At 39.3% G+C, this 21651-nt stretch overlaps 2 protein-coding genes across 3 annotated transcripts in view; one reads left to right on the top strand and one right to left on the bottom strand.

The window, feature by feature from the left end:
• Positions 1-7842, top strand: part of prkcz (protein kinase C, zeta) — a 164684-nt gene extending 156842 nt beyond the window's left edge. For both annotated transcript variants that reach the window (XM_088937913.1, XM_088937915.1), the window contains one exon: positions 4440-7842. In XM_088937913.1, the coding sequence (XP_088794039.1) occupies positions 4440-4527 (88 nt within the window). In that variant the 3' untranslated portion in view covers positions 4528-7842. The remainder of the gene's footprint in view (positions 1-4439) is intronic.
• An 893-nt stretch (positions 7843-8735) lies between these two features.
• Positions 8736-19110, bottom strand: LOC148817602 (uncharacterized). The gene is made up of 4 exons (XM_088937912.1): positions 18947-19110; positions 16648-16786; positions 14759-15480; positions 8736-8883 (listed from the first exon to the last, which is right to left on the bottom strand). Exons 1-4 carry the CDS (start codon positions 19108-19110, stop codon positions 8811-8813), a joined length of 1098 nt encoding a protein of 365 aa, XP_088794038.1. The 3' UTR covers positions 8736-8810.
• Between the last annotated feature and the right edge of the window lie 2541 nt (positions 19111-21651).

The following is a 21651-nucleotide window of genomic DNA, read 5'->3' as shown; positions in this document are numbered from 1 at the left end:
AAATCTGAATTAAATCAAATGTCTGCTCATTTGACAAACTGAAAAGCATTGGCATTTTAAGAAACTGTGTGAAGTCTGTGAAGCAGAAAGGGAAGAATAAAACAAGACTTCAAAATAAGTCAACTTTGTTATGTCTAGTGTCAAGTTAAGTGATCATGCTGAGTAGTGTGAAAACTGAAAAATGGCTGCTGTCTACAGTCTGCCTGTAGGTTGAAGTGTGGGGGGTTGATAGAATGCAGGCTAATGTCTGAACAGGAACAGAACAGGAGTTTTAAATGTATTTCAACCTCTGCAGCATTTCTGCCACATAGGAATGTTAAAACTTGTAAAATTGTAATTCACTTATCATTAACAAATAATAGAACTAAACAGCAGCTTGTCATTTCCTAGAGACTTCATGCTACTAGTCAGTGGAGACCCACTGTCAAATGCTAGGTTTATAATCTGTAAAGGCCAGTAGCTCAACTTTTTAGTCTTTTGGGTTGGATCTTGGCCTACATATTCAAATTAAAGTTGATGCAGTAAGAAGCTGGCTTGTTCTTCGATGGACAGTGTGGAGTAAAGCTTTGGATTTTAAAGGAATGAAGGTTCCTGATGAGCACTGCTGATACAGCTGGGATGTGTACAAGTAAGCTAGCAAGCTGGGAGGTCCCGATTTCCTTTGAGCCACTGAATACAATACCACTTGGCCTCTTTTCAAAGTACTTACACTTCCGAGAAACCTTTTCAAAACCTGCACAAAACTCTGAAGTGAGATTCACCTACCTTGTTTGCACTTGTTAAATAATGCAGAAGTGAATGGAAAATGAAGATTGACATTTGTAATTTCTTTCAGCGAATTCAGCTTAGTTTGTGGCTTTACTTTTTTTCCTCGGTCTCTGAAGATTTTCATCATGTATTCCTCACTTTGTTTAGAAAGGTTTGCGGCTAGTCTTTTGAGCTTCACTATACAAAGAAACTGTATGGGAAGGAGAAAAATGCCCTCAGCGCTTTCAATGACTTTGTTATTCAATGCAAACAGTCTGTCCAACTTAATCAATGCAGACGCATTTTCGCTTGGGAGCTCAGGTCTATAATTTTTTGTGATTTAATGTTTTTAAATGAAAAAAAAAAAACTATAAAGACTTGGCTCAGCTACAGAACTGGCACTGCCCTATTCAGTTGCCTGTAACTATGGTGAGAAAGACTTCAAACAGTCAGGGTTTTATTATGTGGCCTGAGGAAATGCATAGGCTGGTGTTTTAGGTATGGCGCCAACAAGTATTCCATGGCTTATATTTGTCACACTGAATTTTAGTTAACTGCATCTCAAGAATTACTCACTCAAATGTGATAATGCAGGCGTGCTGCAACAGGGGAACTCAAGAGTGTAGAGTTTCATTGCCATGGTGTACTTCCTTTGAAGCACTAACCGGACTGGGAGAGAATTTCTCTGTGATTTGATTATGTCCAGAAAGATGAAGACCAAAAGCCAGGCATAGTCTCAGGAGTGTATGATGGAACCAAGTAACATCAATGGTACAACACACACCAACTGGGGTGGGCACTCTGCTTGGCAAGACATTCTTGTTGGCTAGAACAGTGGTTCTCCACCCTGGCCTTAAGACCGCAGTACCATCTGATTTTTTGTCCCAAATGAGTCATCAGTGGGTTAGACTAATTGATCCCCTGTCGACCTGCATGTTTGATTAGACCTTCTTAACCCGTTTCTATACTCAAGTCGTCTTTGTTTTCAAAATCACTCCAGTGCAGGTGTGGTGTGGCCAAGAAATGCAACAAAAGAAACTGTTTGGTCTCACCCCAACTCGTTTCTGAAGTGGTCACTCCCTTATTTCAGCTCTCAGTGGGAGGCCAGTTAATGTTGTCTAGAACCAGGCGGGGGTGACTATCAGACATTCCCACAGTAAGCGCGCTTTGCTCTTTGCTCTGCCCATACTCCACTTACCTGAACCAGGGCAAAGAAAAGAGCTGATGCGAATTATGATTTGTTTTTTTACATAAGGTCTTAATGATCGAGGGCGGATCAATTATACTAGCAGTTCAACTGGAGTAAAAGCATGAGAACACACAGAGGGCCTAAGGGAACAAGTGTGGAAACCATCAGAATTGAGGATTCGCAATTTGCCCCCCAAGAGAACACCCTGCCAGACAGAGACACTATCAGCTTGGTAGTGCTGGCCCGAGCTGTCCATGTTCTGTGTTATAGGGTTTGTAATATATTCTGTAGATTTACACCCATTTGTCATGCTAATTAATATTCATTTGCATGTATTAAAGCTCTTTCAACTTACAGTTTAAACTGATTTACAATTACTGCCTATGTTTTGGAAGACTGGTATATTTTTATGAGATGATGCAATATCGGGCTCCCTTTTATAGTGCTCTCCTACGAGGCAGGTTTTAAGTTCGATTGGGGATTTCAAGCCGCCTTTCAAAAGACACTGCACCAGGCACTTCAAAAGCGCTTGAAAAGATTGGCTTCTTATACTTCAGAGAAATGGGGGAGGCAAGTGATGTAAACCCCTTTTGTTTGACAGATTTGGCGGGGGAAGAAAGAAAAACCCCCTCGCTTGTTAGATTCAGGCTGTCTGCTACATAAAAATCAATTCCCTGCGTCCTTGCCCAATAGCTGGGAGAAGAAAGGGAAAAAAGGATGAAATTTGTTAATGCAAGAGACATATGACTTCATCAGTCTCCAGCCATGGGCTTCAACACCAAGGGGTAGGGAACAATTTTGCTGTACTCCTGGGGCAGGAGGCAGAACTAGCGATGCCATTATGCAAACATTCTGGCAGCTGTTAAAACCATGCAGTAACTTTAATATGACTTGTCTTGAGAGCTCTCGGGCAGCATGATTCACTAAAATGGCACTGCATTCACATGTGAGTGATCACATGTTTGTGTCCTGGCCTTGCCACACAGGTGATGGCCTCATAGCTCTTTTTTTTTTTAATATGCCAGCAAGAAGTGCTTTAATAATTCCTCTAAGAGCTGCGCAGGGTTCTCTCTCCAAGGACTTGGTTAAAGAAATTTCTTTTCCCGCTGTGCCAAGAAACATTACATTAAAACAAGATGGCAGTGTCTTGCCAGTGAGTGTTCGCTTACCAAAGCAATGGCAGATAAGCAAAAAGAAACCTCAGAAACAGCATGCTGTTGACTTCCGTAGCCACAGCACAGAGAAGTCATCTGAGGAGGTCACCAGAGGGATCAGGCAGAGGTTTTCTAGGCTGTAACTCTTAGCTCTCCTTAGTGGTCCTTATTCCTTAGGCCTATGGCCAGCTTGTCAAGTGAAGAGACTGCAGTTTTCTGCAGCCCTGCTCCCAAATGACTTGAGTTTTCTACCTAAAAAAAACAAAAGGAATTCAGTATGTGTTAACCTTTTAAAGTCTGTCTTGAAAATATTAGTTTTCTGTTGCTGTGGAAAACCTCGTTTCTTTTGGTTTTCCTTTGTATTAATTTTTTCTGTGGCCTGAAGTTTTGTCTGATCTTATTTGTGTTTGCACATGGGCACTGTTTTATTCCTAACCGTACATTCAAGTGCAGTGTTGATGTATACATTTTCAGCTTGTATATTTATATATTTTTTAGAAGGGTTTGTATTGAATTGCCTTTGTCATGCTTGTACAGCACTTGGTGATGCAATTACGATGGCAGGCCCTTTCTAACATACATTTGTGATCATAATAATTATTATAATCCATCTCTTCTGTTGCTCACGCTATGAACCAGTAGGCACAGTTACTGTGCGTGGGTGAGCACTGGAGGTGTGTGGATGAGAGGAATGGAGGGAGGGCACTTGCCTGCCAGTTGTTCTTGGCACAGGCTGTTGAATTGAGATCAGTCAGTGATGGCTCTCAGCAAACAGACACTTCCCTTCCAGATTTTCCCAGCATGTGTCTTCTGTTCTCTGAAGCTGCAGTTAGCGATCGGCATGATGGCACATGATTAACAGTTTGTTGTTTTTGAGAAGTTACCCTGGCACTTTTTTTTATGCAGCCACTTGAAATGAGTTTTTATATGTTGGCTAATTTGCAGATAATTACAATCGCTTATATGAAACTTGCTACACGCACAAAGCACAACTTAAGACTTGATGATTTTTTTTCTCTATTGTGGAAACAAGATTTCTATATGCAATGCAGTTGTGAAAGTCAAATTTTATTATAAAATTCAGTTAATGCACATAAGATGTGTATATCCCATTTCTGCAATATTATTATTATCATTACTTTAAATCATCCAGATGCAGATCATCATTAGCATATACAATCAATAAGATGCAAAATTGATTAAATGTAAAAATTGTTTGATTAGTATTTTTTTGCATTTAGACAATTCTGTATAGATCACACATCTATCTGAAGACTTTAAAAGCAAAGCCATCATCATAAACACTGAAGTCAAATTATTGAAATATAAATTTTTGTTTTCCTCCACAGAGATGTCATTAAAAGAATAGACCAGTCGGAATTTGAAGGATTTGAGTACATTAATCCCATGCTGCTGACCACAGAAGAATCTGTATGAGGGTGAAGACGGCTTTCTTCACCTGCGTATTGCAAAGTGACCTCAGTGACATGAATTCTTACTGACATTGTGGAGTGGGAGAGGGCTCTGCTGAACTGCTTGCATGCTCAGTCGAAGAACTGGTGCGAGACTTTTGGACCGGAGGACTCACCGGATTGTTTCAGAAACTGTGGCAAAGGTATTTAAAACACCACCACCACCACCAACAAAAAAAGAAAACTTACAAAATAACAGAACACATCCAAGGTCAGTCGGTGGCAGTCTTCCTCTAACCACAATCAGTTTATTTCCCTTTTTAAACTCATCACCGGAGGTGTCAACACTACTGACTTTGTAACCGAAGAAGAAAGCTTGTTCATTCTGTGCCTGCTTCCATGAAGGATCTAAAATATTCATTTCATCCCTGGGAAAATATGACAGTTCTGCTACAGAACTTGATTCTATGTGCACTTTTTTTTCCGGTGTTTCTATTTTTTTTTTTAAAGACAATAGCTATCTTCGAGGGGGTTTGGCCTCCTAATAACACAAGAATGTAATATGATGAAGGAAAAGTATAAACTGTATTATAATGTAAGTAGAACATCCCAAATTGATTATGCCTTTTGTTGATGCAAAAAGGCATGTTTTATTTATAGTTGGGGGGGGACGTAATTGCTGTACTTCACCAAACAAAGGAGTTGCATTTAACTTGTAATGGATGGCTTAGGAGAAACTGAGGACAGGATGTTTAAAAAGTGCCTAATAAGATCCGAAATATCTGTTTTTCACCATATTCCAGATTGCACTTAAAATGCTCTAGTTTTAATTAGTTTGATTTTCTAAAACTGTACACCCGACTGCTGAAGTGAGGAAAGACTTTACCAAACTCGAAACACTTACCCCAGCCTCAGTGCAGTTTGTCTCAGAAAATAGCAAAAGTTAAATCTGGTGTCTGAATTCTGCAGTGGAAGCATTATTAAAATAATTGAGAAAACATTTTCGAACTGAAATGTGCAAGGTGAAAGAAGGGGCTAGCACACATTCATGAAGACCAAGGATATTATTTAAATTAAGGTGTGTAGTTGCACTGCACTTCATTGGTATGATTAATTCAGAAAATGCATAATGTTTAGTAAATGCACAACTCCTTTGTTCAATGACGTTTAAGGTCAATAACTGAAGGTGATTACTAGGGTTAATAGGGTTAAATCATCTGATGATCAGATATGGTAATCTCAGGCACTTTGATTCCAGAATTAGTGATAAAGTACTGAATCACTGTCAAATAAAAATAATGAAGATACAAGCCAGAAACAAAATGGTAGCAAATGGAAATCTGTTCAATTGTAAAGTAAAAAATAAACCCACATTTTTGTGAGGAGCCATTTCATTACACTGGAATGCTACAGTTTAGGAGGTGAGGTAAGGATGAGATTACTGTTATTTTTATTACTATGATTTTAATGTGTTTTACTCAACCTTTACACAGTGGATAGCTTTGAATGGCTGAACTCACACTGAAGAGACAGTATCCCTTATGCATTTATTTCAGGGGCTTTCTAATTCTACCACATAGTTCCGCACACATTAAAACACTTTTATCTGGAATATGATCTTCTCTCCTCTCCACAACGCCAGACGCGTACACACACATTCCCTCGATTAAAGCTCTCAGGGACTTGGGCGCAGTGCTACGGGGCTGAGCTGAATGCCACTGATGGTCCTAAGGGACAAAGGGAGGCGATTTACACTTGACAAGTTCCGAATCAGTGGAGTTCCAACCTGAGGCACAAGTGCGTTCTACTGAGATATAATGCCATTGATATACAAAATAATACCCATCGCCTATCGTATGTTTTCTCATCTTTCCACGGGGGGAAAAACATTATAAAGAGAAGGACCCGCATATCAACTGTAAATTAGTTTGTAGATTTTCTGGGCTTGTTCCAATTTTCATTCACAATAATAGATAAAGGAAAGAAACTGCACAGGTAGACATTTCTTGATTAAGACTGGCCTGCATTCATATGATAACTTGTGTAACAGGATTAAATAGACACGTTCCCAGTCCTAGACAGCCAATCTGCTGCTAGTGTTGCATCGATTAGTTATAGCAGACTGAAAACCTAGATATCATAGCATGTGGATTAAAACCAACTAAACAACAGAGAGGAGAGTGCCTAAATCACTTTGATTAAATTAATATTCAAAAGGTCTGTGGAGAGGTTCTTTTAAAAAAAAAATCCCATAGACACTTTTTAGGGCATTCCCTCTTTTGTAAGCCTTTAAGGAGTTTTCTACAGGAGTCAATACTGAAGATATTTGGTTGGGCTTTTAATTATAATGTATATATACACAATTGTATTGTGTACTATTTTACATTTTAATGATGACAAGAGGCTCAGTACAAAACCAAAATAATTCACCTGAGCATATACAGTTAGTGTGTTAAAAAAGTTCTTTCCCTAGATGTAAAAATGCCATGTTGTATTAATTTAACACATATTGGTAAAAGTTTCATGATATTCAGTATGTTCATATGCAATGTAAGATGCAGTATATACATACATGTGTATATACAGTATATAGTTCCTTCACTAATACAATCCAACAGAAACAAAAAACAGTATGATTAAAATATACCCTCAAGTTTTACCAGTGTACAAAGCCTTGAATTCACTCTAACAGGAGCATTACTGTAAATAATTGAATTAAAATGTTAACACTTTAGATTTCACTTAAATCAACTAGTCTGTGCACCTGCAAGCAATCCAACAGAATAGTAGCCATAGTCTGGTTGCTGTGGAAATATTGGACATAACAGAGATACTGTCTCTAAGTTGCGGGTAAGGTGTATACAAATTCCTAAAAGGCATTGAATTATAAGTTAATAATGTTTGCCAAATATGTCAGCAAGCTATTTTCTCTGCATTTTGCTAATTGTGTTAAGAGTCCAAAGCAAATCATGTTCTATCAATGTGCTTAGGGGAAATTTTTATATTTGAAGCATTTGTTTTATAAATGAAAAACAGATAATTAAATGTTTAAGGAAAACAAATCTTCAACAGGATTGAGAGGAAGTCGGGTATGGCACAGTGTGGTCAAACAGGATTAGTATTAATGATTCTAGATAAGTGTAAACCAGTAAATATGTTCATTGTAGTTACTTTGTATATTCTGTTGGTTGATTTATGGGTGTGAGTTGTACCTTTCTTGCCTCTTCTCAGAGTTAAGCAAATTTAAACTGTGCAGAGAAATGGTGAAACTAATACATAACATAAGATCCTCTATATTCTTGCACATCGGAAAATTAAAGTCTTTAACAGGAAAAACAAACTAAGGTAGTGCTGTCTTTCGATAATGATCACAACACATTCTGTTAAAGGCCCTTTAGCCTTTGTTTGACAGAGATACTGGTCTACTGCTGAACCACAAACAAGAAAGTACCTCTAAATAACTGTAATTTCCACTTATAAGCCAGATAGCCAAAAACAGTTTTACTTGGCCTTGCTTTATTCAGATCCCAATCCCCTTGGATATTAAAGTTTCATTTGACTGATCAAGTATTTTAATAAAGATGAATAAAGACCACATGGCCCATGTCAAATGGGCTTGAGAACATCCATTTGTCTAGCACTAAACTGAAAAAAATGTTGCAGCTTTTTGGGCAGTTTTACCAGACTCTAAAACAGCCTTTTCTTGTATTTTTATTTTGAAAGCTACCGATGCTCTAACTCCGTAAATGATGCCTGGGATATTCTTCATGAAGCAAGTGCCGGAAGCTTAAATCGAAGGGTTAAGAGAAAAACAAACCTGTTTGTCACCGGTTGGGAGTTTTCAATAAAGTCAGTCATGTCATCGGGGACGGAATGCTGCATTTCTCCAATCCCATATTACTTTAAAAGAACAAAAAAAAATGTTTTGCTTATTTCAGATGCCTACCGTTGTTTTAGAATCAATGCATTTATTCAATAAATCTCCGACAGCCAATGAACCTCTTTGGAAACAAAATCTGGCCACTTGACCAGATTCTGCACCGGCAGATTGACCCCCTTGTAAATGTTTAATTACAGCGTCTTCTGTGCTACTTCTTCCTTTGCACTTGTTTCGTTTCATCAAGATGCGATGCCTCGAGGGTGGGGATGCTTCGTGCATACAAAGCAGAAAACGCCGTTTAAAAGAAAGGAGTCCTCTGATCGCGATCTGAACGCGTGTCCAGATGAGGAACAGAGCGCAGCCCCCGAGGGGCTCGGTGATTAAAGGGGAGCGGAAGTGGGTTGCGTTCCTCCCTCTTCGTGGAGTGGCTACCAGACAATGTCCTCGTTCATCTCCGACAAGCACTTGGCGAGGTGACTGTCGCAGTCCAGTTGGGTGAATCTGGGGAACGAAAAGCAAAAATCCTGTTCAAATGCGACTTTACTCTGGAATCCTTAAATGTACAGACATTAAAATCAAGTCATTATAGAAAGGCCTTTCATGTAGTGCATCAAGAAACTGTTTGCCATCTGCCCCTGAATTCCTGATTTTATGGCCAAAAGGTTGAAACTTTTCACAGGATGAATCTTAAACGTATTGATTGTGACGCCCGACCAGAGGCTCGCGATTCTTAAAACTGTTCTGCAACTATAAACCGAACCAGGAATTACAGCAGGTGCGAATAAAACTGCATTGCAGGCTTTGTTTGACTTGGAAATTAAACTTTTGTTTGAAATCTTACAATTCCTCCTTCAGCGTAACCTCAGACTGTACAGAGGGCTTTAGCTGATTGATGGCACATTATTGAAGAGTATTGTTGCATCCTGTACGTACAGTATGTAGGATCATGCAGTTTTTAAAACAAGTTTACTAATAGCTTTTTAGAGGCCTGCTGAGATTTCACCCACTCCTTCAGCCTGGGGGCAAAACTCGGGCAGGAGGCCCACACAAGGAAGGCGACAGGGAAAAATTAAACTAGAGCAGATATTTAATAATATACTTTCCTAGAACCCCTGCACCCAGCCTGCTGAATGATTTTACAGAATAAGCCCTCACATGTATAGACGGCAATGTTTTTTTTCCCTGTCGCTTGCTCACTCTGCCTTTCCCTCTCGCAGACAAGGGCGCTCATTGTCCACATCTGTTAAAGCTCGAACGTGTACAGCAACGTTGTGTGCCTGGGCCAAAATACACAGCGCTCGCTGGAAGCAGCACTGCGCAGCACTGAGCGCCAGAGCTCCAGGCTTTACAATGTCGGCCTTGTCTGGGAGGGTCACAGCCATATCCAGCAGCACTGCGTCTTGTTTTCCTCCTAATTGTATGACTTTTTGACCGTTTCTGTATCATCTTTCAAGACTTTTTTTTTTCCCCTGTAAAGAAATAGGCGTTTTGATCATTCAGACTGGACCACTTCATTCATTAAGCTATCAGCCTTCTAATAAAAAGGATGCACATTTCACTATATTGCATTAATAGCTTTCCTCTCCAACTTCTAAAGCCACTGAAACTGTTCACATTAAATTGGTGATAGGCCAGCTGTTCCAATTGTTTTCATTGTCTGTACAAGCATACAAGCCATTTTTGCCTTCCAATCAGCAGCTTCTCTGTGAAGTTGAATTAACTTGATTTTTTTCGCAGCTTTTTTCATTTTTTCCCCCATGTTTATTCCAATTAGAAAGACTGTAGCTATACAAACCCTTCCTGGCCCCAACAACAACCACGATGAATGTCATTAGAGTTTTGAAACCAATCAGGCAAACCATACATGTGTTTAGAAAACCCCTTTGATAAGTCACAGCTAAGGTTTTATGCAAAGAACCATTGTAATATAAAAAAAACCCACAAATCAACAAGCAAAGAAACAAAAAATAGCAATATGCCATTACAAGAATGCACATGCCGTAACCACAGAAACCAGAGATGATAAAAACAGGTTGCTTTTGTTTACCAGATTAGACCATGTTCTAAAGCCTATTTTACTGAATCATTTTATGGTCTTTCCTAAAGTAGAGTACTGACAAATACAGCATTTCTATTAGGTTTTATTCTGCTTGTTCTACAAGGAAAAGAACCTTACAATAGGTTGCCTTACATGCTTGAATCTCCTTTCAAATTTGAAGAGAAATGGATTATCCAAAATCTCCTTTCTAGTGCCAATGCCTGCAACTGCAAACTTATCAACATAAAGAGGATTTCTATCAGATCAAATGGTTCCTGCTTGCAAAATAATAGAAAGCTACAAGCCCTTCTCATCACATACTAATCACAATGAGCAAAAACACAAATTCAAAGCGAATATTATGGACAATGTCATGGGCTAGTCACCAAACAACCACTTCGGAAGACAAAAGGAGAAATTTGCATGTAAGCTGTACAGAACTGCTTGCCAAATGGAAAGGCAACAATGTGATTAAACTATAGAAGAAGTAAAATTTCTCAAGCCGAGCCAAGTACCAATATATGATAAGTTCACTAACCAGCGTGGTTTCGTATTTCGCTGTAAAGCATAATGACTCATCTACTGTAATGGACATGAATCCAAATTAATTTTTGCTCTGTTGCGGGAGTTTTCTGATGTAAAGCTTGAAGCAATTGAAAAGAGATCTCTATGGCAAGGTATAGTACCAGCTAATACTGCTTACTGTGCAAAACTCCCAACAGACTCGAAAAGCACATAAATACCTTGTATAAACATGCCTTTCATCCACTGGTTTGTGTAAGGGTTTACTTCCTTTTAAACTCAGCAGAGGTGTGAGGGAAATCATCTAGATGAATACCCTGGAGATACTGTGAAGACCCACACAAAACAGGTTTGTGTATCTTCTCTCTCGCCTAAACCTGTGTTTCTGCTTTGACTGGATGTCTACAAGACAACTTAAATTTCTGTGTAAATCACTTTTTTATATATGCAGTTCATATATAAATATTTCAGGTAGATATACATTGCCCTACACAAGTACTGAGACAGCAAAATCAAACTTTTATTTTTGCTTTAGAGTCAAGCAATTTGTATTTATGATCAGGAGATTTAGATGAATGATAATAAGCACAATGTAGGTTTGGGTTGGGTAATTCCATGCGCACATTGAATTGTATTAAAATATATTCTGTATTCAAGTCAGTGATTTTGAGGTCCTGCAGTTAAATTTAAAAAGATAAAAGATGGACTTGTCTAGTCTAAGATTTTTTTCACCTGTTGAATTCCTTGGTTGTATATTTTGTTATTATCATGCTGCATGGCAAAGTACAGCCCAGTAGGTAACACATTGTATTCTACTTAAGCACAAAAATGCTTCTGTAAACTACAAAATTCGTTCTGCTGCTGCCATCCTTAGTGAGCCATCTGCGGATTTAAATCCAATTGAGCATGCCAGTTACATGCTGAAGAAAATACTGAAATCAGAACACCCCCAGAATAGACTAGAACTCAGAGTGGCTGTATTGACCCAATACATTTTTGTAATTATTTTACAATAGACATTACTACTAAAAACATGGCCCACAGCTTAAAATAACAATATCCACAAAGCATTTAAGCCTATACATATGAATTATAAATGCAAAAATAAAACAAAAATACTTCAGATATTTCACTAATAGCACCAGTCCTGCTAAAAGCCAGAGACTCCACATATACCATACTTGAAAGCTTTGCAAATGTGTGAATTATCAAAGTACACTTTTTAGAAGTGACCTAAAATATCAAGGAAGACAACTAAGATGGACTGTCACAATGTTCTGGCCAGCAAAAGTTGTCTGAGCCAGCATGCAGAATTGTATGTGTAAATGTGTTAATGTCTTTAAGAAGCTAGGAGAAAGCAGGCAATGCAAAAATCAATAGAGCTTTAGAGATTTGGACTCAAGGGTGTTTCAGAGATCATTTTAAAGGTAAATCTGGTATAATCTCTCTTGCAGCAGCCAGAACTCATCATGATAATTTGCATTTGCTGTGCTGTCATCTATCCTAAGGGAAGACTTACTGGTCAGGACAAGTGAATTTAATCCGAGGACAGCCAGTCTCAGTTCTTGCTGTGCTCTAACATTCAGATGCTGTCCTATTTTTATACTATGTCTCTGTGTGGGTGTGGGGATCTGGACACAGTAAAAGAATGGTGTGCAAATGGCCTTTATCCGTGTGAAGGTTTTATTTTAGTATTGTGAACATATTGCATAAAGAAAAATGTCTGTTTTAATAAAACTGAATAAACCATGCTGGACAGTGTGGCATTTAAAACAATATATGTGATTTCTGACATTATACATTTCAAAAAACAAACCTAAATCCTGTAAGCATTTGTATGTTTGTTGGCATTGCAGCTGAATTCCACGCAGGCTCAAAATCAAGGACAAATTCAACTATGTAAAACCAACTGCAAGGTCAGGTTTGCGAGATCTTAAATATACATGGAAAAGTGAAAAATGGAACTGCGCTTCAAACAGTTTCACCAAGGCCAATACAGCCCACAATATGCATTTTTTTTTCTCTGAACCCTTAATGCATCACAGACACACAACATAAAAATGTGGAAAAATCAGATGTATACAAACAGGAATGCTGAAATCAGCAGGGTGTTGTTGACACTACTTGCAGAGCTTCAACCTTTTACAGTAATTCTTGCAGGCAGAAAAAAGTCTAATTTTTTTAACCTGCCTGAGAGACTTGAACCTTTAACAGAAATAAAGTGCACACCTTGCAAAAGTGGCAAGACCATTGTTGGCCCAGCTTTGCTGCACGCCTGTTTTGTTAGGTTTTCCTGTGCCTTTACCATTATTGCCTTCCAGCCTTGTCAACCTCCTGCTGATCGATCAAACCCCAGCACAGCAATCAAGCCTCACTGCCTTGATATTTAATAAAAGTCAAAACAACACGTCACTTACGATCCTTGTCATGAGCAAGTTTCTTATCCAAGCAGCTGTTTCAGTGCAAGACCTGAAGCAATACATATCTGACAAGGTCAAAAAGCCCTGGATTTGTTTTCTTTCAAAGGAGTGCAAGAGACTTTCTTTGAATGCTCCGAGAGGTTTTGCTATGTTGCATGTGCAAGGAGATTTTCTTCTCTTTCCCCGAAGTGCAAGAATGAGGTCACCGTTTCTGCCTCCGGTACAGAAATCTGCCACTTTCGGTGTACTGCTACCCTGGTAGCCTTAATGCTCCGTTCTGACCGTTTTCAGCAAATGTAGATTCCCCAAAACAGTGCATTGGTAGCACTGTGAATTTCTCCTAAAACAGATGCCCTTTGCATTTTCCTGCAATTGTGAGTTTCAACCTTTTGTCTCCCTTGTGGTTCAGATTCATGAACATAGCTCCAAATTACAAAGACACGGTTGTTTAAGGCAATGCTATCTACAAATAGACTTGGCTACACTACTTTGACTTTGTTTTTTTAGGAGTAGAAAAATGCAGTGGGATCCAAATTTTAGAACCCAGTGCATCGCAGGAGCCACTAACAGCTTCTTGTTTGCTTGTTTGGAGCCATGAGGTAGCAATGCTAACCACTGTGCCGCCCACTGAGTATACCTTTTGTTCTCCACAGGTCAAGGTGATCATTCCAATTTAAATTACACAGCCATTCTGCACCCAGGTTATAGAGCAGGAAGCTTGATAATTCAGGAATCTGTGCCACTGGGACTCAGGAGTGTCAGACAATGAGTTCCTCAAAGGGGATTGGTTATTCTAAGAGGGGGTTTGGGGTTTATTTTAATGACTTATATGATTTCCTCAGATAGTACCAACAGGTTGAGATCCACAGAGTAAGACAAAAGAAGCATTACTCAGGTAAACCACACATCTGTGCTTCTCGCCTGCACTGACAATCCGAAGCAGGTGGCAGTTATGCAGAAACATGTTTCATAAATGTCATAGAAAAATATTGAACTAGACGAAACAGCTTCTCTTTCTACTTTTGGTTGTCATCCATTGACTATTCATATTTATGTTACTGTGCCCCCCCAGGCGAAACAATAGGTCGTTTTAAAAATAATTTTTCATGATTAAAAGGACGAAACTATTCAGATTTCTCTACAGAAGTATGATAATTAGGGTATAGCTGTGTGAAAACAAAGGCCATTCTGTAAAAACGTACCACTCACATGTATGCGTTTATTCTGCTATTCTAATGTACCGAGCTTTTACTCTAAGTGGTTGTTTCTAGGGCTAATGGTTTAGCTACAGCTAAACATCTTGTGCTCACGTTTCTGTGTGTGTGAAGCCCTCAGTGAAGGGCTGCCCTAGAAAGTAGAGTGGAGAATTCAAGAGGACGAGAAACGAAAGCCTTACCCAGCAGGAAACTGTGTGCGACACATGGGGCAGCTCTCTATAGCTGCACCTCCATCTGAATTCCCATCGGCTTTCCTGGTATTAGCAGCCGCATGCTCCTTCTGCCAAGCTGCCTCGCGACGCTCCTTCTCCGGAGGGGATTGCGTCGAACGCGTCTCTGCGGTGCTGTCAGAGTCGCCCCCCCCGCGAGCAGGTAGCTTCCCTTTGATCGCGTCCTCTTCCTCGTTCCCGCGCTGGGCTCTCTCTAACGAGCGGGGCTTCGCGCTGGAAGTCTCCTCGCGTCGGCAGCGAGGCCCAGCCGCCGCAGCCTCCGCGCCGGCCCCGTCAGTTAGCGCGCTCCGCGTTCCGTCTCCCGTCGCCCGCGATGATGGCAAGGCCTTGCGTAGGTGTTGCTGCTGCCTCGTTTCATCTTCGCGGTCGGCTTCAGGCGCCTCGTTGTGTCTCAGTCTGGTGTCCCCTGCAACTCTGTCCAGAGCTGAAGGTGGTTTTTCAGCGTGTTTAGCTTGAGTCGCACTAGGAGGCTGTCTGTCACAGTGCACAAGCATCTCTTTCCCCCTCAGGATTTGGTCCCGAGTCCCAGGATGGGGCTCAGCATCGAAATCCACGTCTGAATTCAGTGAATTAAGGGATGCTGCTTTGGAAATCGATGGAAAACGGGTCTGTTCTTCACCGCAGCTTGCACAGGTCTTCAATCCAGGATGCCCTTGTTCTGAAAATCTCGGCTTCAAAACAAGACAGACAATGGCGAGACTCTACCAAAGGGTTTTAGCATTTTTGTTGTTTCCAGTTTTTTTTTTTACAATACTGTATTTATAGAGGAGAATTTATACTGAAGCCATTTTTCTAGTACTGACTGTAAGTACTAGAAGAAATGTAATAGCTGACATTTCCTGCTGTATTTACAGTCAGTCTTGGAATTGAAAAAGAGTATTACTTGGATTTACAGGAAGACCATATTTACAGTACATTGAAGTTTATTTGTATCCAGGGATGTTACAGCACCTGTATTTGTTATTCTTAATGTCTTGCATTGTTCCACAACATGGAGAGACTTTAATTCCTAAAATCACATTGAAAATGATGATGACTTTTTTATTTAAGCATGGAATGTACTGGAATCCATCCTCTTGTCATAAAGAACAATCACACCTTCATACATTCCAGCTAATTCTGATTATGTATCCTTAAAATCAACTCAAAACCATTTCCATCTCAACTCAGACTATTTTAAAAAGGAGGTTATATTAAACTGTAGGACTACAGTACATTTCTAAGATGGAAGCCCATGTCAGCCATCAAACATAATATTAAACACATACTGCACCATGTGTGTGTGTGTCACTACATGGACTTATAGCAACTTTCAAACATGTCAAAATTGAGAAGGCTTCAGTTTCCTTCACAGGACCCATCCTGAAAGTGATCACAGATGAGTTTCACATAAAATATTATAGAAAGCAAATGTCTTCTGTTACAGCAATAAGAAACAAAAAGAACTGGCATTTCAAGGGGAAAAAAAAACTTTTAAGATTGCAGTTCCAGTGGCCAAGATTTCATCACTCTGTTCCTTAATAGCCTGCACGCTGCCTGCTACAAGAGGGTTACATCAGATTGTGTCTGAACAAGTTTTCTCTTGATGTGCCCTAAAATAAATAATTTAACAAATATAAGTTTGCATCAGCCACCTGTCAAACTGATTGGCTCATCTGGTATACATGCCCTAGAAATGCCACTTGCATGTTAAACCAGACTGGCAGCCTGTTGGAAGCAGAATTGCCCCTGGCACCACCTGTTGCACAGCTTCCCAAACCATCATATCCCTCTTTGTTTCTTATGGTACTAAAAAAAGCAAAGTGGTTACCGTATCAGCTTCAGACATGGCAACGCACCTGTGACACCAGCGAGGGGAGGTCGGGCACACGTTTCCAGTCTCCCTGGCTGCGGTCTGGGAAGGCAGACTTCAGCAGGATCGCCCACAAACTCTCAGTCACACCGAGGTCGGGTTTGTTCCACCACCACATGTCCATTCTGCCAGTGAATTGGGCAGAAACGAAAATGTTCAGTAACGGATACATGAGCTGCAATCAAACCCACCACAAATTCATTGAGGAAAAAGATCACATTATGTGCTGCAATGTGAAATATTCTTCTGTGCTCTTTCTAGTCCCTTCAGTTTTTGGATGAAATTATTTTGTTTTTTTCCCCCCCAAGGACAAACGTTTCAAAGTGGCTCATTTACCTGGTTATCTTCTATGCATTTGAGGATTGCTTTTTTGACACCAATTAATAGGTGTCTTTTTTTTATATCAAATCTTCAAAAAAATCATCATATGTTGTGTGGCAAGCGAATCCAAATGAGCCTGTTCAAAATCAGATTGTGGGAGGTATTATATCTGTGCTCTGGAACACAGTGCAAAAATGTTTTGCATGCAGGCAGGATATGTACTGTATATATAATAAAGCAAATCTGTGGCCTTTAAGACTCTGTAGGGCCTAATTGCTTGGTCAGTGCAAAAGCTTCTCTCAAGCAGTATTCGTGATCAAGCAGAAAGATCACCCACCCACCTCCTGTGTATCCTGCAGTTTGTTTTACAATGTGTTTTATCTCCTTAAACAATAACTTACAAAAACCGCTAAGGGACAGATGCCAAAATTGTTTTGCCATCATTTTTATCAGCCTGCTGTGAAGTCAATTTAATTGTCCTGGGGCCTCTGCTATGTTGTTTATTCTCAAACCACTAACCACCCAAAAAAAACACCCAAATTATTATTAATTTAAGTACCAGCTTCAGCTTATCTGTGACTTTCACCTGCTGAAAGCTGAGTAAAAAGCTATCAGTGAACTTAATGAAGTTTGAGTGCAAGATAAACTTTTAGCTGGGTGCTTTTACTATGAACTGAGTTGAGTCAGATAACTTTATATACATTACATTGACCTCTGTTAATCAATCTTCTTTGATTAAGTAGATAGCCACCCATTTTCCAATGGCTTCATCCAATTTAATGGCACAGGGGAGCTACAACATATCTCAGCAAGCTCGGGTACACCCTGGATGGGATACCAGTCCATCGCAAGACACACACACGCACAAATTTGCACACACTCGCACCAGGGCCAAATTACCAGAAGCCAATTGACTAGTATATGACTTTGGATGGTGGGACAATCGCAGATTCAGAGCCGGGACGGGGAAGAGGCATGGACAACAGCAAGTGGTAGGGCTTGGAGGAACTTTTTCCTTGTGCATCCACCTGCTCGGGTTAATAAAGGACAACCCCCCCTTTAAGAACTTTTGCATGACTTGTTAGAGTGTGTACTCATTGTAAGCTGTTTATTGTGAAATAAGGTGTATTTTGTTAGGAACAAAGTTGACTGCGGACGGTTCTGGCAGGCCAGGTCTGGAACTGAACCCAGGGCACCAGCGCTGCGAGGCGCAGCTCCAACCAAGTAAACATTTTCAGTAAATTCTGCATTACTGCTGCCCTCTTCCTCGGGATCCACAACTTTATTAAATTTATTAAAGTTTCTTCTCGCAATCCCCCCGTCTTTTTGTGAGGGAAAAAAAAGTAAGCATTTTAAAAAATCCCAGGAAACGTTCAAATTTACACACATAAATGATAAATATGCATGGCGATACCAACATTTCGACATCCCCATGTATCGTCAGCAGTAACTTAGCGAAGATGCAAGACTTGCATTTGCTGTATTTTAATTTTGCTGAGTAGTTCATTTCAAACGCTCAGAAACAAGGACATTTTGATGTACACACTCCTACAGAAGTGTCAGCGCTTGGAATGTGTTCACTCATGTTCAAAGAAGCTTCCAAATCAAACAACGACAGGGCAGTTACAGTACCAAGAATATACCACACAGTTCAAAATGATCTTCATATGCATATCTGTGCCTTTCAAATAAAGTCGGTTTCACGAGGGAACACATTAGGTAGGTTCAAAGGCAGTCCGATGTTTTTAGGTTGGCCAATGTTTGTAGAAGTGCTTTCTTTTTACAATGTTACAAGCTACTTGTTTCACTCCTATTGTTTAGTTATCATGTAGCCAACCACACAAGGCTGTTGGAATTGTTATTATAATAACAATATTATTATTATTATTATTATTATTATTATTATTATTATTATTCCAGTAGTGCCCCACCCGGCTTCAGAGGTTTGCTAGGGGAGTACTTACGGGGCCGGTGCGCGGTCTGGATGGGATGTTTTCAGTTCTTCGCTGCAACTTTTCGGAGAGCCTTTAAAGTCCGGGTTGCTAGCGGAATGTGCCGCTTTCGACTCCTGTGGAAGGCATTTCTTTCTCTTCAGTTTCAGTTTTGCGTGCTTCTCCTGGGCCATCATCTCAGTACGTATATATTATCTGCTATAAAAACACCGGTCTCGGCTGCAGATGAAGGCAGACTTTCCTGTGTGCCCAAAGCACAAACACCACAGGTTAGTTACGTTAACTATCCTAAACTCTAGACTTTCTCAACTCTAGAAAGACCCGCCTTGTACTAATGTAATGAGCTCTATCAAAGTTAATTAATGCGATATGTATCATTTTAAATTACATGTGCTCCCATATTTACAAACGATAAAAACAAAATTGCTTAAGTTTGGCGCTGCGGAAGTTCACCAACCCGAAGCGGAACTGAGCGCGTTGATTGACAGACGCAGAGAAAGTCATGTTAGTATAGTGTAGTAGTTGTTTTTTTTTCTGTCATGAAACGTTTACTGTCCTCTAAATATTTTTTACTACTCTCTTTTGGTTATTGCAACTTTTATTCCACAAGTGTGCACAAGATCAGTTAATTTCATAAATATTACAAGAAATGTGGAGAAAGTGTTTTGTGTGATGTTTCTTGCTACATAAAATCCTAATAATACATAAAGAATGGATGTGCTCAACAAAGCAAAGTTAATGATTAATCTGAAAGTGAACTACATTATGATACAGAAGTGTTTTTAATCTTTTCTCGTATTTATTCCTACTCATGGGATAAAAGTAATTGTGCTTTACTGTTAGCTCAGCATAAACATTGCTGCTTTTTGAAAAACTATTACCCTGATGTCCTTATGGAAAAGGCATAAATAATTTCATGCACATCAAAGATACATGAACCTGGACATTTCATATACAAGATATAGTGTATTTGTTTTTCACAATTCAAACCATGTATAAGCCAATGGTTATATACGGTAGTTATTCCATTTAACCATTGTAATGTAATGACTTGCATTTGCCTATGACAACACACTGTCTGGACCATAAAAACATAACATAAAGATTAGAATGTCTGTGTACAGGTGAATTTTAATGCATGTAGTTTCACAATACAAAGTGAAAACACCTGCAGCACTTTCTGTAGTTGGGTCTAGTTTCCTCAAAGTATTTTTTTTCTTGCCAGCTGCTGTTTGCCATTGTCTTGCCATTGCAATCCACCTAGGCTGAGAATTTTGGGAAAAGATAGATCAAGCCACACCATTCGGGATTAATTAATGAATCTAATCAGTGGGTTATTTTTCTCTGCAGATCTTTAGTGACTCAATCTCCTAACAAACTGACAAGACAGCTCCCTTCGCTGTCTTTTGCCTAGACTGTTGAACGTCTGAATTGTGTTGTGTTTTAATGGACAGATGTATCATCCTGCACAGGAATGCCAATTGAGGTATGGAAATCAAACCGTTCTGTGGCAGTTAGGAGATTAACAATAAAAATGTTGCCAAATCTTCCCACCAGATTCTCAAATTCTTATCATTTTCTATGTGAAATGAAGGGAGCAGGAGAAAACAATGGGTTAATCACAACTCTCAAAAAAATTATACAGTCATTTCTATTATAAGCCGCATTAATACCTTTCCTTCTTAGTATGAAATGTGAGTTTTTCAAAATACAAAAAACAAACTACATCTATTTCTGAGCCGCAAAACATGAGGCTGTAACAGTTCAAGGTTTTATTTTCTGGAGTATAGATTACAGAACTATGTTTTAAAATGATCAGTCTTAACAGATGACAGTGGTGTGACAAAACATAAAACAAAATGGAGTAGATACAAGTATGACCATATCTAATAATACAGTATATTTTTGAGCATCATACGGGACTTCATCTACTTGGTCATGCAGAAGGCTGGGGTTAATATCGTGCATATGACTTACAGTTAACAACAAGCATGGGGCAGAGCATAGAGGCCAGGAGTCCAGCACCCTTCCTGAGACTGGGATTAATCCTCAGAACCTGGAATGTGCCACTCCCAGCCATCCAAGTCTGTGTTTGTACCACAAGCATGTTATTCCTTTGATAAAAATGGACAGTCCCACTGCTTAATTTTTGTGCTATCCATTTTTCTGTGGAGGGATCCCATAGGCATTTTATTAATTTCTGTCCAAAACATATGTGTATGTGATAGGGGATGTGTGTATTCACTACAGTTATACTGTCAAATTATTGCTCTTAAGGTGTAAATATAATAAGGAGAGAAGTCATAGTTTGTATATTTAACACAAAGACTTAACAATACTTGAACAAATATTTGTTTTATGAAATCTAATTGCAAGGCATTTTCGTAGAGTTTCTACGATGTCAATGCAGTTTGATGAGTTCAGATGTTAACATTAATACTTATTGTGTTTAGCAATGTGAGAAAATGAATATACAGCATAATCATTTGCTTTGTTATTAGCCACAATGAACAAATTGAACCCGTTTTATTACAGCATTTTGAAAATTGCGTCCTGGATCTCACCTGTCATTGTAAAGTTGCCAATGCAGACCTGAGTTTGCAATTTTTAGTGTTTGTATGGGTGTTAAAAACAAACAAAAGGGAAAGTAGAAATTCTTACCATTCTCTTTTTTTAGCCTAGGGCAAATGCATTACAATGTATCTTGAGAAGAGTAA

This window comes from Atractosteus spatula, chromosome 20 (genome assembly GCF_055471065.1).
Source record: "Atractosteus spatula isolate fAtrSpa1 chromosome 20, fAtrSpa1.hap1, whole genome shotgun sequence".
NCBI classification, from domain to species: domain Eukaryota; kingdom Metazoa; phylum Chordata; class Actinopteri; order Semionotiformes; family Lepisosteidae; genus Atractosteus; species Atractosteus spatula.
Note: the sequence above shows the minus strand (reverse complement) of the source record. Positions and strands in the feature narration are given on the sequence as shown.

Excerpts from the sequence above, each read along its gene's own strand:
- LOC148817602 (XM_088937912.1), bottom strand. The coding sequence starts at position 19,110 with ATGATGGCCCAGGAGAAGCACGCAAAACTGAAACTGAAGAGAAAGAAA. Across the intron at positions 15,481-16,647 it reads TCCCCTCGCTGGTGTCACAG|CCGAGATTTTCAGAACAAGG; the intron begins GTGCGTTGCCAT and ends CTTGTTTTGAAG. Across the intron at positions 8,884-14,758 it reads CGCACACAGTTTCCTGCTGG|ATTCACCCAACTGGACTGCG; the intron begins GTAAGGCTTTCG and ends TTCGTTCCCCAG.